General features: G+C 48.7%; 1 protein-coding gene across 1 annotated transcript; it reads left to right on the top strand.

Moving 5' to 3' along the window:
- LOC134156258 (solute carrier family 2, facilitated glucose transporter member 5-like) lies at nt 1-11177 on the top strand. The gene is made up of 12 exons (XM_062604183.1): nt 1-404; nt 1885-1983; nt 2393-2553; nt 3054-3178; nt 5467-5619; nt 5704-5829; nt 6104-6291; nt 6608-6718; nt 7000-7101; nt 7484-7559; nt 8545-8672; nt 9326-11177. The coding sequence occupies exons 1-12, from the start codon at nt 351-353 to the stop codon at nt 9557-9559; spliced, it is 1557 nt and encodes a 518-aa protein (XP_062460167.1). The 5' UTR covers nt 1-350; the 3' UTR covers nt 9560-11177.
- The last annotated feature ends 252 nt before the right edge of the window (nt 11178-11429 follow it).

Here is an 11429-nt window from a genome sequence, read left to right as displayed (position 1 = left end):
TCGTTCAGCCGCTTTTGCAATAGGTCTGCCCCTCCTGTGGGGCAGAGGAGCCTGTTTCGCTGCAGCCGGGCGGGATATCTGCTTGGAGCCGGGGTCTGGCAGCGGAGTATCTGACCCAACGGCGACGGGCTCGACCGAGGAGAAAGAAAGAGAAGTCACAAGGCAGTCACGCAGAGGAAGAGAATGGTCGGAGAAGAGCAACAGCTCGCTTCAACGGCTAGAGCCTGCCTTTGATTGGAGGTTATCTGCGAGGCCAGAGGGGGATTGTCTGCGCAGGGCGTTCCTCTCCTCTTCCTGCTCTGTTTGGGCTATAAAAGCCTGGGCTCGGTGCCCGCTGCTCAGACCCCAAAATGAAGTTGAAAGGAGAGGAGCAGAGCTCTGCCAGCAATGAAGGCTCCCGGGGGGTAAGTGCGCAGGGCTCTGGTCCTCCGCCTGAGCCTCCCACCGCGGCACAGGGCGAGCTCTGCAGGCAGGAGACCACCGGGAGCCGTCGGGCTGCCACGTCCACGCGGAGCTCACAGGGAGGGCACGGGGTGTTTGCTCTTGAGCCCCGTTTATCTGCCTCGAGGTTCTCTGCCTTGCCGTGGACCTTCTGTGTGACTTTCCCCTTCTGCGTGCGGGGTTTCTGCCCTCCTTCCCCATCAGTTTTAGGCTGCGGATGCTTCCGGATGGGGGCTGCCTTTCGCAGCAGCATTTCTGCGGACTCTTGCTCAATGCAATGCTCGCGTGTGCCAGAGGTTTTCCTAAGGGTGCTGAATGTGAGCAGTTAACGGCAGCGGCTCTTTGGAGCTCCTGGGGTTGGTTGGATGAGGGGAAGGCAGCGTGCTTTTCATCACCAGGGCCACAGTGGCAGCAGTCTACGAGAAAAAGGAGCTGGAAGCCTCAGCTTCCTCCTGAGCGTTACTCTGAGATCAGCTGGGATTGATCTTCTGTAGTGCTTTAAACTCTGCAGGTCTCTGGAGGTGAGCTGCTGAGGAATACAGGGAATCTAAGGGCTACCAGCAGCTCCTTGGACAATACGTTCCATTAGGGAAATGACAGCTCCTGCGTGTGGGACCTGACTTGGGTGTTGAGACATAAATAAAGCCTTGCAGACATGAAGGCTAATGGTGGTGACAGAAGCAATACTTCTGAATGAAAAATGACTTTATTGATGTAGCAGCAATGGGAGCTATTAGTGAGCTACTAAAAACCCCAGCCCAGCTCAGCCAACACAGGGTGGGCAGGCTGAGGACTAAATAGCAATGGAAGCATTGCGAAAAGCGAGTTGCTCGTAACCCTGAGGTCTGCACCCACAGACATGGCCAGTGCTTGGTCCTACTCCAAGTGGCAATTTCACCCTTCTGCTTAACTGCAAAGAGCTGCTCTTATACCCCACAGCCAAGCCCTGGCTGAGCTACTTGGATAAGTTCTAATTGGCTTCAGTGGCAATCGGATTAGAGCCGTAAAGAGCTTGATCCTGAAATGTGGGAGGCAGAACAAATGAGCAGGAAAGGGATTTTGTCACTTCATCCAAAACCTCTTCTTCTTAAAGCTTCCCTGTGCCAATATCCTGTGTTATTTCACTATCCAATTGCACGTTGGGGAAAGGATAATTGCACACAACCTTTTTCCCTGCAGGGAGGGTATTCTAAGCATGGTAACTTGACAATTATTCATCATCCAAGTGTTCTATCAATACCAGGAAAGGGCAGAATCAATTACTGTAATGACTATGTGCAAATCAAGCAGAACAGAGTTTTAATGAGAACAACCCATTGGGCTTTGTCTATAGAATAACATGAAGTGAAAAGCAAGTCTTAGGGTATTTGTTTTTACTGACTGCCATATGCCCCAGTCCAAACCTGCTGCTGAGGTGGGGTTTGTTTTCTCTCCTCCCTGCAGAAAATGACACTTGTGCTTGCAACGGTAACGCTGATATCTGCCTTTGGATCTTCTTTCCAGTATGGGTACAACGTGTCTGTGATCAATTCTCCAGCCCCGGTAGGTTGGACTATGGAGTGGACGATGACCCGGGAGGAGGTTTACAAGCAAAACAAGGCAGAAGGGTACCAGTGGGTTATGGGTGTTTGTGGGCAGGTGCTTGGAGTTCTCCGTGCTTTGGAGCTGGGAAGTGGTTCCCCTGGAAAGGAAGGGGGTGTTAAGGTGTATGGTGCCCCAGTTTGGACTTTGTGCCTAGGAGAGACTGGGCGTGAGAAATGCTTTCCCTTTGGGATAGCAGGCAGATCCCATAAGGCAGGATAACTCGTACTAGCAGTTACTTACTCCAGGCTTCTCCATCCCCATCTCTTGCATTCATTTCTTCAATGCTTGTTTAAAGCTTTATGACATGACTAGCTTTTGGAGCATGGAAGCTTTACTCACTGTGCTAAACGTGCATCTTTTATTCCAGTACATGCAAGACTTCTACAACCAAACGTACTACAACAGGAGTGGAGTGCCTATGGAGAGTGGCTTCCAGACGCTGCTCTGGTCTCTTACTGTGTCCATGTACCCCCTGGGTGGCTTTTTTGGGTCCCTCATGGTGTGGCCTCTGGTCAACAACTGCGGCCGGTACGTGACCATGGTGTTTAAGGTCCTTGAGCAGCAGTTTCTGGGCTCAGATAAGGCTTGCCAAGCCCATCCAGGAGCATGACAGCGTCATGCACGTTGGTTGTAAGGCAGATAGGCTGGTGATCAGCCACTGGGCTCAGCAGCACGTGTTGTCTCCCATGTGTAGAAGATCTTACATGGTTTCAATGTGGTCAAGGCCATATATTGGGCACTGAGCCAGGGAAAGAGCAAAGAGGAAAGTCTGAGAACAGGCCCAGCTTCTGCTGCTTGGGTTTCCTGAGAATCACAGAATCAGCTGGGTTGGGAAAGACCTTTAAGATCATCTCGAAGCCTTCGTTCCCTGCAGGGAAAATGGGACAGCAGCCGTTTTCCCTGTGAGTAGTCCTTGGGATGGTGATTCTTTTGAGTTTTGGACACTGTGGCACAGAGGGGATCTCTCTGCTGCTGAGGCCTTAGACAGAAAATCAACTGAATCTGTCTCCTTTTCTATTACCTCACAGAAAGGGCACTTTGCTGATAAGTAACCTCTTATCTATTTCTGCTGCAATCCTAATGGGAACTTCAGAGCTAGCAAAAACCTATGAAGTGATCATCTTTTCACGTGTTATCATGGGAATATTTGCTGGTAAGTGGATGGTGAAGGGAGACCAACAAATACATTCTTGGCTATGTAAAGGTCTTTTACTGTCACAAAGGGTGGTTTGACAGGTTTTAGCCATATATCTGCATATCAGTGCTGTTCCTGAATCACAGCTGTCATCTGCACGTTGCAGGAGTAGTAAAGATCTACAGCAGGCAAGAGCAGAGAGGCTGGAATGTGAGATGTACAGAGGAGATATGTGTCTGAGATGCAGCTATCCTCTGCAATGAGCACCTGCTAGGCACTGGAGCTCCAACAGCCAGGAAACCTTCTGCTGCTCCTGATAATCTTACAAGCCATTTTAAGGCCTTGCTTGCCTTTTCTGTGCACACCCCCCCCTTGTCTTTTTTTCTCTTTAATATAATTAGAAACAGAATAATCTTTCCAAGTCAGAGTCACTGGAGATGATGCCAGACCCAATGATCCAGTGCTGGAACAGACTGTTCTTCCTGCAGGAGGAAAGAAGCATTAAAGGGGGGGGGGTGTGTGTGTTACTGGTGTGAGTGGCTGTATTACAGCTACAGTAATAGGGAACAAGCAAACACAGAAGGGGTGGGCAGCACTATACCAAGCAGAGCAAAACCACGTTGGTAAGGGTCCTATAACAGCATTTAGACTTAGTTCATTGGCTTTGGGCTGGTTAGACTGATGTTCCCCATCATTTGTTACTGAGTTGGGATATCCTGTAAAGATAAAAGAAGAAAACAAGAAACTGGGATAAGAAAACAGCTTGACCTGTAACACACAGCAGTTGAAATTGGTGAGCTACGGCAGGAAATTCATCTCCTCCAGTGGTTTTGGTTTGGCTTTTGACTCTCCTAAGCCTGGCAGCTGCTCTTAGCATGGGATCTCTGCATAAACACTAAAGGACCTGTCAAGGGTGACCCCTCTTCCCAGCCATTTATAACTGACTTTAACCTGCCAGAGGGGAGACTGAGATGAGCTCTTAGGCAGAAGCTCTTCCCTGTGAGGGTGCTGAGGCGCTGGCACAGGGTGCCCAGAGAAGCTGTGGCTGCCCCATCCCTGGCAGTGTTCAAGGCCAGGTTGGACACAGGGGCTTGGAGCTCTGGTAGGATCCAAGTGCAGCCCTGCCTGGTAAAGGGTGGCTGTGGTGCTGGCAGCACTGCTGTACGCAGGGCCCCTCTTGGCAGGCCTTGATCAGCATTGGTCTGAGCAGTAAGAAACATGCTGTTGCTTGACTGCAGTAGTCCATGCTGCTGGCATGTTTTAATCTGGGCAACTAAAAGGCTGCTTATAATACAAATTTAAACCACTGCATCTCATGAGTTTACTTGTATAGGGTTTTCTGGTTCCTTAAATACTTGCTCCCAAGCCTTTTGCTTCCAGATGACAGCTTTTTAACTCCATGTTCCTGAAAGCTAGGAAGCTGAGAAATGAAAGCTGAGGGTCTCGTGGTCATTTGACCCCAGAACTTTGGGGTTTACATGCCAGGATTTACAGCGTAACCATGGAGCTGGCAGCTTGCTGGGGTTACAGTGGGTTACAATGCAGTGTTCCTCAAAATACCCCATGTGCTATTCGAGTTTAAATACCTCTTCCAGCATGGTGCTGGTAAGAGATCTCAGACCAACAGAGCTCTCTGGGAAGTGTTACCAAGCAACCAAAGGAGTAGTGAATTGATAAAGGCCAGCAAGAGGTCGCATCCTTCCACCCTTACATCAGTTTGGATATTGATTTCTCTGCTTGTTTTAGAGGAAGTATAAATCCCTCCCTTGCATCCTGGGGGTGTGAGCACCTCTGAAGCAGCACACAGGATTCTTTCCACGTATCGTGTTGAAGGGCTTGGCAGACGCTGCTGGGAGCTATATTTATGTGCACTGAGACTGCCCAGATCACAGCCTACTGCTGCCTTCTCAGGCTCTTTAAGTGCTTTGCTGCTGAGCATTGAAGCTAGAGCCTCACAGAACCAAGTAGTGCTTTGCTTTGAAGGTGGGCAGGTTGCACTCCCAAAGCCAGAGCTTCTGAGGGTACCAGATGCAGTGATGGGTTTGGTACCTCTCCATGTACTGAGTGAACCAATCCCATGTGTGTTTTGTCCCATCTTCCACTGAAGAGTGAGGAGAACACACACAGCTTATGCACTGGCCAGAAGATGACACTAAAGTCAGCTGGAGCAGAAGGGTTTGAGCGTGAGGTTTCCTGCTCTGGTCCAGCAGGGATTGCTTCGGTCTCATGTAGGAAAAAGGCATCTTAGTAAAGACAGTGCGTGTGCTGCTGCCAGGCACTGCATGTCTAACGTTGTTCTCTACTAGGTCTGGCTTCCAATGTGGTTCCCATGTTCCTTGGAGAAATGTCCCCCAGAAATCTGAGAGGTGCGATTGGGATCGTACCCCAGCTCTTCATCAGCATTGGGATCCTTATAGCTCAGATCCTTGGTCTCAACATCATCCTTGGGAATGCCAAAGGTAAATTCCTGGCTTGGGACTTGTTTCTGTGGCCCCCACAGGGGGAAGATGTCTCATAGCTGTCACCTTGCCTCACTGTTGCAGGCTGGCCCGTGCTGCTGGCGCTCACTGGGATCCCATCGCTAATTCAGCTCCTTATATTGCCCTTTTTCCCTGAGAGTCCCAGATATTTGCTGATACAAAAGGGCAATGAAGAGCAAGCACGGCGAGGTACAGTATCATCCTTTAATGGAAGGGGGAAGATCTGTGGGACGTGATTGACAGCAACCAGCAGTGAAGCGAGTGTAGAAAACTCCATTGACGCTGCTGGTGGATGGAGCTCCTGCAGCATTGTTCCTTTCTCTGCATATGTGAATCCCTGACTTGCCACCGTGGAAGCACTGCTGCCCATGGTGGGAACAGTGTTCTGTCTTGATTTGAAGCAGGAGAGCTCGCTGCAGGCCTGCTCTCTGGGGTCCATAACTCGCTTTCCTTTCCCAACTAGCTCTGCAGAAGCTGAGAGGCCGGGATGATGTGGATGATGAGATCCAAGAGATGCGCCAAGAAGACCAGTCAGAAAAGGAAGAAGGACAGTTCACTGTATTCAGCCTGTGCACCTTCAGAGGCTTGAGATGGCAGCTCATCTCCATCATTGTCATGATGATGGGCCAGCAGCTCTCAGGGGTCAATGGGGTGAGTGGGAAGGCACATGAGAAAAGCCAGTGGGGTGAGTAGTAGAAGAATGGGGCTTTACAGTGGGTGATGTGGGGCAGTGCTGACCCAAATCCAGTACACACATGTACTAGATACAGTCCAGCTGTCCTGTTAAGGATCGTTTGGACATTTTAGAGTAAGGTGCTTGTGGCTGGATCCAAACAGCAGTGTCCAGAAATGAAAGAACCAGTTCTCAGGCTCCTGTGAACGAGTTCCAGGATGCAAAAGCAGCCAGCCTGGGATTCCCATGTTCTGCCTTTGGTCCCGTGTAAACACAGCTGTGGTTTTGCTGCAGGTCTTCTACTACGCAGACAGAATCTTCCTGTCGGCAGGAGTGGATGACAACAGTGTTCAGTATGTCACTGTGTCCATAGGTGCCATCAACGTCGTCATGACCTTGGTTGCTGTAAGTTTCTGTTAGGGCTTTTCAAGTTCTGGCTTGCCCAGTCTCCCCTGCCTGTCACGGGTTAAATTGGGTTATGTTATTTACACATACTGTGAGCTGCTTGGCACCATAGATGCCCTGGAGTGGCCCTTGGTTGAAGGCAGCTATGTTGCCCAAAGTGACTGACCATCAGCAGATGGTGGCAATGGCACTGAATTTCTTAAGAGACAAAGACTATAAGTTCTGCTGCAGTAAGTGCTGTGCCCCATGCCTGGTCTCTCACCCTCTTCTATCTCTTTCAGGTTTTCATTGTGGAATCCCTGGGAAGGAGAATCCTCCTCCTTGCTGGCTTTGGATTTTGCTGTGTCTCCTGTGCAGTGTTAACTATGGCTCTCAATCTCCAGGTGTGTAGCTGGATAGCTCAGGTGATGTTGCCCATGCATTTCTGGACTGTTCAGGGAACCATTGGTATGTGTTGAAGTTGTTTCTACACCCTGGGAAGGAGGGAATAATATGAACTAAAGTAAAGCCAGGAAAAGTTGTGATCCTCCTTGTCTGAGCACTGTTTCCAGCACATCATGTTCATAATACCTTTTGTGCTGATTTATTGGAAGCAAGGATCATACCCAGGCTATGATTTTTTTGTGGTTAAGAGTGTATGTATGTGGCAATGAAGGGTGATGCTGGCTTCAGAATGCCTTCAGATCTTACTACGAATAGTGCCTTGAATGTGCTGGTGATGCTCAGATAGGGACCGCATGTAATCTGTGATTAATTTCGTCACAGACCACTGTCTCATGGATGTCTTACCTCAGCATAGTGTGTGTCATCGTTTACATCATGGGACATGCTATTGGAGCCAGTAAGTATGCACACACTGGTCCTGTCTCCTCCACAAGCTGGGGAAAGCCAAGTGTTACGTTCAGTTTCAAACCAAAGGCTCTGTGGAGCTAATCCAAGGAGGTGGAGATAGAATTTCTTCTGTGCGGCCATGCACTGTGTGGATTGTCTGCTAGGCTTATTTATGTTGCAGTGAGGAGCGGCCTGTGTCTGTGAGGCAGGGGAGCATCTGGCTGTCAAGAAGAGCAAAGGCACAGCAGTGCTTGTGTCTGATATTCCCCAAATAAAACCTGGGGCAAAACTATGCCGAGCTAGTGAGCCCCACAGCTGGGCAGGGATGTGGCATGCTTGCATCTGTGGGCAACACATCGAATTAGAAGCAATGCAAATTATACCCATGGCCCTGCAGATGGCTTTGCAGAAAGGAGATGTGCAGATAGATGTGGATTTTGGGAAGGCTTTGTCCTGACTCAGCTTCTCAGCATGGTGGAGTTGTCTGGTCAGCTGCAGCAATGCAGCATCCAAACTCCTGTAGAGGTTTTATAGCAGATGGAATTGCACACAACCTTTCCTTCTCCATTTATGCCACCAGGCAGATTGAAGCAGGGAGGGCAGGGACATTGCTGGAGGGAGAGCACCAGGTCATCTGGACCTGTTAATGAGAACACAGTCTGTTTCTTGCCCAAAGATCAAGCCTTGCTTAGTCACTGCTCATGGGGTACTCTCTGGAGAGACAGTTTGTGTTCATCAACCTTGTTTTACAACTTACACTGGAGATGGGCTCATGGCTGAGGTGCAGCCATGGGAGAGAAGAGGTTGGTTGCTGTGTGTGAGCTCATTTAAATGCCCTGTATTTTCTTAATCTCATCCCTTATTTGATGTAATGGGTGTTTCTAAACACTAGTACTTTAACATCTATTGCCTGCCACTGAAATGAACAGTGTCATCTGGGAATTCAAAGCAGGGGAGTTCCCTTTGGGATTTCCAAATGTGCAACTCCCTTCCAGGTCCAATTCCCTTTGTGATGATCACCGAGATGTTCCTGCAGTCATCCCGGCCTGCAGCGTTCATGGTGGGTGGGTCTGTGCACTGGCTGTCCAACTTCACTGTGGGGCTTGTGTTCCTCTACATGGAGGTAAGATGCAATCGCACAACAGGGCAAGACTTCAGCTTAAAATCAGTGTCTTCACCCCTGTCTTCTTACAGAGAGCCCTTTAATCCTGAGAGCCATAAATGCCCTGGTTGGTTCCCAGTACCTGTATGCAGGATTATATATTAAGGACAAGAAAGTGATGTTGGTCAGCTTTTTCTTACCAAATCTGTCTGTTGTATGTGGTTTGAAAGAAAGCAGTAACTTTCCCATGTGAATGTCTGATCCAGAATTCAGGAGCATGCACAAGACTGCAAATACCCAATCTTAGCTTTTGCTCTCAAGGTCACCAGTTCAATCTGATCCCCAGCAGTAGTGACCCATACACTGCTGTAGTTGGTGATTTTAGCTTGTGCAAAGGGTGAGTTTAGCTTGACTTCTGTAACAGACCCTCACCTGCCTTTTCCAGTGAACCAATAGTGGTTTCCAATGAATCCATGGTGGCGATATGAGAAGATAATCTAGAGCCACTCCTAACTTCAAGTTAATTCAATCATTTAAGTCATTCAACATAAAATACATACACATCACTGTGGCTGCTTTTTTTTCTAGCTATTGCAGAGCTCAGCATGTCTAAATCATGTGAAGTACGCAACTGGAACGTTGTCCTCATCCATGCTCTCCTTTCCTTGCCCTAGGCTGGACTGGGGCCCTACAGCTTCCTCATCTTCTGTGGCATCTGCCTCGCCACTATAGTTTACATCTTCATCATTGTTCCTGAGACTAAGAACAAAACCTTCATGGAAATCAACAGGATCATGGCCAAGAGGAACAAGGTGGAGATTCAGGAAGACAAAGAAGAGCTTAAGGATTTCCAAGCTGTCCCAGGTGGGCAGGCAGAGAAGAAGGAAATCTCCAGCCATGAGCTGTGACCCAGCCCAGTGTTGGCCCAGACATTTTCCAAGATCCATTCAGTGGGAGAACAAATACATGGATTATTTTTTTGATACCGATCTTCATTCAGACCTTCTGCAAGCTTTCCACAGCAGGAGTTTCCACATAAGCCATTGTGTCTTGAGAATGTTCTCATTATGAGTAATCCAGCCCAAACCATGGAATGGTTTGGGTTGGAAGGGACCTTAAAGCTCATCCAGTTCCAACCCCTGCCACAGGCAGGGACCCCTTCCACTAGAGCAGCTTGCTCCAAGCCCCTGTGTCCAACCTGGCCTTGAACACTGCCAGGGATGGGGCAGCCACAGCTTCTCTGGGCACCCTGTGCCAGCACCTCAGCAGCCTCACAGGGAAGAGCTTCTACCCAAGAGCTCATCTCAGTCTCCCCTCGGGCAGGTTAAAGCCATTCCCCTTGGCCTGTCCCTACAGGCCCTTGTCCAAAGCCCCTCTCCGGGTTTCCTGCAGCCCCTTTAGGCACTGGAGCTGCTCTAAGGTCTCCCTTTAAAGAGTCTTTTCTTCTCCAGGCTGACCCAGCCCAGCTCTCTCAGCCTGGCTTCAGAATAGAGCTGCTCCAGCCCTCAGAGCATCTTTGTTGTCTCCTCTAGACTCACTCCAACAGGTCTGTTAACAAGACCACCCTACTTCATGTTATAGCCACTGCCAAAGCAAATTACCCATTGAGAGTATTTGCAACATGGAAAGGGCAGTATCCTCAGCCAGCTCTGTTTCTGTGATCAAATAACCTGTGCCATGTGGTGATATATGTTCCTGATGTTCTGATACATCTCAAGTGGTGCAAGCCAGCTCTTGGGTTTTGGTCAGTTGTGTGCAAGGATTGTACTATATTCCTCTGAGGAACTGCCAGGCCTTTGCTCTGGGGTAGAGAATGTGTCAGTTGTTCTCAGGTACTTTGTTAGGTGGGCTGCTAACAGCATTTACCCTGTCAACACCTGTCCTTCGTGTGCTTCAAAGGACCACTACATGGGAAATGCATATCACTATAGCCTCACACCCATCCTGCTCACCCAACTCCCTCCTTCAAATCAAACCTAGTCCTCAGCTGTTGCTGATGAGTCCTTCCAAAGCCTTATTCTTGAGGTTAGGAACCACCCACCTGGCTGGTGCTTATTCAGGACCAGTTTATACCCATTTGTTCCAGTGGCACAAAGCTATTTAGCTCATTGCACTCCCTAGTGTTTACACTTCAGTTGCCAAAGAGTGATCCTTTAATAACCCCCATATCACTACTTTGTATGTATGAGTCAGCTGAAGCTCAGTCAGCCCCACAAATAGATAACATTGAACTTCCTTGCTGCAGGAGTCAGATTCAGGCTGATTCCTGTGCAGTGGGCTACTTGTGTTTGCAAACAAGTCCAAGCTTGTCTTTAGCTTCTCACATTGAGTTCTTTAAATCTAGTTTTTGAAATAACTCAGCTCTCAGGTACTTGAAACCACTTGAAAAAGTCTTTAGGTGGTTTAGAGCTTGGTCCTTCTACTGGTTTCTGGTTATGTTCCCTAAGGCACCATTCCACTGAGAAAAGCTTTGAGTCTAAGGACTGGTGCTGACTGAGAAGAAAGTAAAGTGCACACTGATGAAAACTGCGTGTTTTTTGAAGTGTTTCAGTGTAAGGGGGTTTGGGGCTAACTGGGGCATAATTTACCATGGGAAATGAATTGTTATGTGGGATGGCTGTCCTCTGTTCTGTAAAAAAGCAGAATTGTTGAACAGGCTGGCATGGATTTTGTGGTGTTGATGGAGATTCCTTCACATGATTGACTTAGAAGATGAGTTTTATGCCTGCCCTCCAGCTTGTGATGTATTCATGTTGAAGCAGCTGTTTCCATGCTCTG

This window comes from Pezoporus occidentalis, unplaced genomic scaffold, assembly GCF_034315485.1.
Source record: "Pezoporus occidentalis ecotype Australia unplaced genomic scaffold, CSIRO_AGI_Poc_V1 ctg119, whole genome shotgun sequence".
Classification (NCBI taxonomy): domain Eukaryota; kingdom Metazoa; phylum Chordata; class Aves; order Psittaciformes; family Psittacidae; genus Pezoporus; species Pezoporus occidentalis.
Note: the sequence above shows the minus strand (reverse complement) of the source record. Positions and strands in the feature narration are given on the sequence as shown.